We start from the raw sequence: 6,106 nt of genomic DNA, 5'->3' as shown, positions 1-6,106 counted from the left end.
TGGTTTTACTTCTCCCCATCCAAACATAGATGGTTTACACTTAGAGGTATTTAGGATACCATTTTCTAAAACCTAAATTATAGCGTTATGTGATTGCTGTAGAACTAATACTAGTTTTCTACAGCCATGGTTCTGCTTTTAAATTAAGGGGGAAAAATATAAACTAATTATTAGTCAAGTTACTCTTTGGAATTATTCTCTGGGGAGAAAAAAAAAAGCAGCATTGAAATATTTTTGTCTGAAAAAATAACTGGCAAGTCACTGCAAGAGAAAGTGCCCAAACACACACTCTGTGTCAGACTACTCCCAATTTTCCAAAGGTTGAGAATTTTCATACAGGGAACTATGACAATAATTAAGCGGAGCACTACACCAGAAGATTACATAAACAAGAATCCGTGTTTTGTCTAGTATAAGGGGAGTCTTAAAAAAACCAAACATCACTTAGTATCCATTATTTCATACCCAGATGTTTCCTGTGCACCTGCAGCTGTCTCCAGTCCTGAACTCAGGAGCTATAGTACTTCAACAGCCTCTCGTCGGTTGGTTTTAGAATTTTCTTGTCTGCCATGTTTACTATCCATCCTGGAGCAAGACCAAAAAATATCTGTCTAGGATCCTTGCGTGCACTTAACATTTTGAAGCGTTCATCCTTAGTTATGTCTGGTAAGACATAGCCGTATTTCCTGGCAAGTTCAAGCCTGGCCTCTGCAACCTTACATGGATCTGCCAGGTAGCCACGATTCCTGGCGTCTGTGTAGTAACGGACTAGATCTTCAGGTGGAAGCATTCGCTTTGGAATAGGCTGGCCACGCAGGAAAAACACTATTGGCTTACACAAAATTTCTGTAGGCAAACATGAGAGAAAGTTAGGAGAAAATTAGATGTTTTGCTATATAATACATAAAGACATTAAATGACACCTTCTTGTTCAGTATTTTGTGCTAAATAAATTACTAAACTCTTACTAAAAATTATCAAGCAAAAAAATCAAATCAATCATAGAATGCTTTGGGCTGGAAGAGACCTTTAAAGATGATCTAGTCCAACCACCTCTGCAGCGAGCAGGAACATCTTCTTGTTCAGAATGAGATAGAGGTTTACAAATTTCCCTCAACCAAACAACCAACCCTCTTTTAACTGGAATTTATCGTGACCATCTGGATGAATCATCACCTCCAACACATTTAGAACATCTGCTAACATATTTAGAACGTCCGCTTCGGAAAGGTACAGCAGCTAAGCTAGGTGCAGCGTTTACTTGAAGGACTGACTTCTAGGTTAGAAGCAACTCATTTGCATGGCTATTTACACTATGTACCAACAAATGTCAAATGTTTCTGTAAGTAAATAAATAACCAATGGCACATGCACCTATTTAGTCATTTGTGAACACTATCCTCTCCTCCTCAAGTTTAATTGAATTTCACAAATTACATTCCAGAGCCTTTTAATGTTATTGATTATTTTCTGAAATGAAAAAAAAAAGGACTCGTATCACTCCAGGATAACATATTTTGCATGCCAAAAACGTCTATTCCTCTTGTTTTCAGCCTCATTCACACATGAAAGCTCCATTATTGTCAATAAAACCTGCATGTATGAATATTAGGCAGGTTGCAGCCTCAGGCAAAGCAAAGCCTCATTCTTCAGTGAAAGTGTTCTGAAAACAATAGCCATTTTGACTGGAACGATTCTGAGCTGCTGCAACTTGGTTATTTCCTCACTTTATATTTTTAATTTAAAATACTTTTCCAGTTAAACATCCACAGTGTTTTCTAAATCTTAATTTTCCCCTGAATTTTGTAAGTGTTATTAAACTTGTGAGAAAGTTAGAAGACAAATTCAAAGAAACAATCTTTTCTGAGTTCCTCTGTTTACAAAGCTACTTGGATTGCTGGGCTGATTGGTAAATAACTGCTAGGGCTACACAGGTGAATTGTTAAAAAAGCAAAACTGAGGATGCCTTACAGTTCAACAACACATTACTGAAGCTTTTAGAGCAGATTTGAAGGATTTTCCAGTAAGAACTGTGTCTGAAACTTTGATGTGGATCATTCGATCTTTGTGCATTCCAAAACAAGGTAGAAATGAAAGGAAATTCTCACCCAAACTCCTCAGGTCGTAGAACGATGTTGTTACAACGCCTCCATTTTTTTCTATGGCTGCAATTGCTAATTCAGATGCCCTCTGCACTTCTATATTTACTTTTGCTGAAAAAATATCAGCACCCTGAAAAATTTCAACACGTAGAGTAACATTAAAGTGAGTATTTTAGGACATACATTTATTCTTCTCTCAAGTTTTAAGAAATGTTAAATCCTGCAAAATATTATGATTCTCATATTGTGATTTTTTTCCCTGCATCAGGACAGATAACCAAATTGCTCTCTCGGCCATCTGGGTTGAATGGAAAAACTTTGCCCTTCCAAAACATTCACACATTTCCTTCAGTCCATTCTAGCCTTTGGTTGTAAAGTACTTGTTCGACCTCTTGTTATGTGCTCCTTCACTATCATTTTCTTGTCTCCCCCGTCTCAGAACTTCACCCTGGGTGGTTTTTTGCTGACACATAGTGCCCTCTAGTGGGTTTATTCCCAAAAAATTCCACCGCAAATTTAGAAATTTGGTTTAGAAAAAGCAGAGATGCTTCTGAAACATGGGAGGGACAATCCGACAGCCCAGCATGGAAACATTGAAACCCCAGGGCCGGTCTTGTCTGCCTACCTCCTCCACCAGCTGGACACCGTAATCCCTCTTGAGATGCTGCACTGTTACACCTCTGGCATTAGTGAGCTGCGTTAAGTCAATGGGTTGCGTGGGGTCAACTCTACCCAGATCTATCAGGTACTGCAGCCTCTGTAGGCTGAGCGGTTGGTACTGACGTCTGCGGCTGCAGAGAGCAAAACAAAAAACACAAACAAAACAATGAGAAATTCCCAAAATTGATGCTTTAACAGGAACTGGTCAACTGAGATACACCCCACTGTATTCCATGTTCTACCTACTCCTAAAACTACCAAGTAAGCGTTTAAAACACACCCAAAAGCCACAATTTTAAGTTTAATTTAATACAAGCCCTAGTTACAGCCTGATACTCCACCATGCCTTCAGGTTTGCTTGCACACCCCCTCCTCCAATACGACATCAATCATTTTGCTGTTGCTGAGCTCAACTTCCTCCAGAATACCTCTCTACCTGAAAGACAGCTCCTAACGGAGCAAAAGTTTGAGAACTGGAGGACCACCACTGCAGACTGGAAGAGCGAGGTGAAGATAAAGAGGCAGAGACATTGTTCAGCATGCTCCCATCCTGCCACGACAGCGTCTCCCAACAGTACTTACAGACAGGACAGGTCTGAAAGTTCTATCCCTTGTAGCAGGCAACGATTAACTTCTGAGTACGTGTGAAGACACTTACCTATGTCCCTCATTAAATCCGTATTTTGGTATGGCCAAGTAAAAAGGAGTTTGGCCACCCTCGAAGCCCAATCGGGGACGATTTCCTCTCTGCCTTTCTCCTTTGTGACCTCGACCACACTTCCTACCGCCGTATCTTCCACGGCCACGTCTTCTCTCCTTGAAAACAATCAACGATACATTTAGCCAACTACTTGGGAGGTAAGCATCTGTAAAACATTAAACTTCAGAGGTATAAGCAACGGAGCAGAATGCTGATTCTTGAAGAAAAGTTAAGATATCGCTCTTTTCTAAGGGGAAAAGTAAGTCAGAAAAGCAGATAATGTGATTTTTTGCAGAGCACAGCTCTAAGCAGGCACCACAAATTAACACGTATTGCAATAAAGAGAATACCAGTATTTAATCCTACCTCTTACACTCTCCAAGATAGAAAATTTTCCTGAATTAACTACTGATATTTACTCCTATTTCATGAGAAAGTAGCTCAGAAGTTCCTAAACACTGACAATTAAGAAAAAAAACCAATTCTACTTCAAAGGTCAGGGGAACAGACAATACACACTATGCACCCATATAATTCTTATCATGGACTCAGACTTTCTAAAGAATCTGCAACTGTGGCAATGTCTGCTGAGTACAAATCAAGAGAGAAGGTTAAATTTTAAACTTTTAATATTTTTTAAATTAGTTTCCCAAGAACTTTAAAGCATTATTGTAGACAGAAGCAGCAGTTCAATCTTCTTCTTGTACTCACCTCCTATTTGTGCCAGCAGAAGCTAAATGGTGAACAGGATCAAAGAGATAAGCAAAGGGAAAACCTAAACTTTTTTTTTTTTTAATTAAAAACCAGGTCAGTTGGACCACTCAGCACAGTTTGTGGGTATCCAACTATCCACAGGGTGACAAAATAGGCAGTAAGCAAGGGTGGCAAGGAGCAGCTGGGAGCGACCACTGCTAACTGCAGCAGTGCCAGCTCACTCTGACCTAACTAATCAAGTTTTCTGTGTGGAAGGTGACTTCACTTAATTCACACACTGAAGCTATTCCCAGCACTAAGGTTCACTTTGATTTCCTCATGCTTTGTCAGGCGTAAGACAAAAGCCACGAGCTTCAGAACCCTCGCTGCCATGCTACAGTCCGCAGTTAGGCTACGGCACAGAACACCGAGCGAAACTCAGGTCTGAGAGCCGCTCGTTACATCGCAGTGCTTGATTAGCAGCCTAACACCAAAGACATAGAGTGTTTTACACCCTCATTGTGTCTGCAAGTTTTCTGTGTTGGCCAGGCTGGGTAATTAAACTAGATGAAAACTGGTATTTGTCTAACTAGTTCACCAAGCACACTGACAATACCCGGTCACAAACAGAACATAATCAGGACACTGACCAGAGAAGCCTACAAAAAACTTTTTATTTTTGGCTGCAACTTCTGTTTGCGAAGTCAAACGCTCTCAAATCTGCTTATTTGAGAACTTCATTAATCACAGAGTAATTTCAAAAGAAAAATACCAGACAAACAGAGCTGAGGCCACTTGTACAAATTGTAATTGAAGGCAAACAGTGAGCAGTAACACGGGGAAAAAAAGGTCATTTCCTAGAGGAGTTGGAAGTTACTTGCTAAAGACCCATAAGCATACAAAAATCTTTGCAGTCAAGACTAAAAGAAGTGTTTTCCTAACTCAATAACTACCTTGAAAAACAAAAAAGTCCTGAAACCAAATGCTATCAGGAAAGCATTGGTTTCAGTAAACCTCGAGCTCAGGCTGCCTCAACTTCTGGACGCTAAACCTGAAAATACTGTTTTGGAGCCCACATTAGTATGCAGCACTCTAAGAATCACCCCTCCAGTCCTGTACAAGGCTGCTTCTTCCAGTTCTGCCTAACCCGGCCAAGCTGGGTGTTCACAGCTCCAAGGGAGTAACTTGACAGGGGAACCCCAACAGCTGCAAGAGGGAAGAATTTCCCTTCTCTTGTCTCGTCACAGGTTACACCTCTGCAGGCATCTCTGGTGAGCCCTGGACACCGAGAGGGAAGCGCTGCTTGGTGCTCCCTACCAGTTCTCTATTCCTGTGACTTTAGCCCTTCACCTCACCCCCTGTTCACTCATATCTCCCCCAAACCAGCTGGGTTTTCTCCTGGTTTCTTTTCTTTACTCCTCTATCACTTCACAGAGAAGGAAACATTTGTTTTGTTTCCCAGAACACAAAAGTAACAGGAACTGTGGGCTAGTATAACACTCCTTTATTCTTAATCTCTCCCTTTCAAATGCATTACCCCACGCTACCAACACTTAGTATTCCACACTTTTTTACCGTTTCCCGCTGGTCTCAACCACGGTCCTGAGGTTTAGCTCATCAGCCAGCCCTCTCCATCAGGCTAACCACACACACACCGGCTGCGAGACGTGCAAAGAACAAGAACAGGGCAAACACACACAACACTGCCAGCCGTTCCTCCGCCTTGCCATGTGTATTTTGGCCAGGCCAACACTTAGTATTCCACACTTTTTTACCGTTTCCCGCTGGTCTCAACCACGGTCCTGAGGTTTAGCTCATCAGCCAGCCCTCTCCATCAGGCTAACCACACACACACCGGCTGCGAGACGTGCAAAGAACAAGAACAGGGCAAACACACACAACACTGCCAGCCGTTCCTCCGCCTTGCCATGTGTATTTTGGCCAGGCCGCT

General features: G+C 41.6%; 1 protein-coding gene across 2 annotated transcripts in view; it reads right to left on the bottom strand.

Moving 5' to 3' along the window:
• Window positions 1–274: 274 nt before the first annotated feature.
• Window positions 275–6,106, bottom strand: part of MRPL15 (mitochondrial ribosomal protein L15) — a 6,233-nt gene continuing 401 nt past the window's right edge. Inside the window, exons 2-5 of one of the 2 annotated variants that reach the window (XM_010133126.1) lie at window positions 3,421–3,578; window positions 2,728–2,893; window positions 2,109–2,232; window positions 275–846 (exon numbers count right to left, since the gene is read on the bottom strand). In XM_010133126.1, coding sequence (XP_010131428.1) covers window positions 509–846; window positions 2,109–2,232; window positions 2,728–2,893; window positions 3,421–3,578 — 786 coding nt within the window. In that variant the 3' untranslated portion in view covers window positions 275–508. The remainder of the gene's footprint in view (window positions 847–2,108; window positions 2,233–2,727; window positions 2,894–3,420; window positions 3,579–6,106) is intronic. The other variant, XM_010133127.1, reaches the window with a different exon arrangement.

This window comes from Buceros rhinoceros, unplaced genomic scaffold (genome assembly GCF_000710305.1).
Source record: "Buceros rhinoceros silvestris isolate BGI_N320 unplaced genomic scaffold, ASM71030v1 scaffold41563, whole genome shotgun sequence".
Lineage (NCBI taxonomy): Eukaryota > Metazoa > Chordata > Aves > Bucerotiformes > Bucerotidae > Buceros > Buceros rhinoceros.
This window is presented reverse-complemented; position numbering and strand designations above follow the sequence as displayed.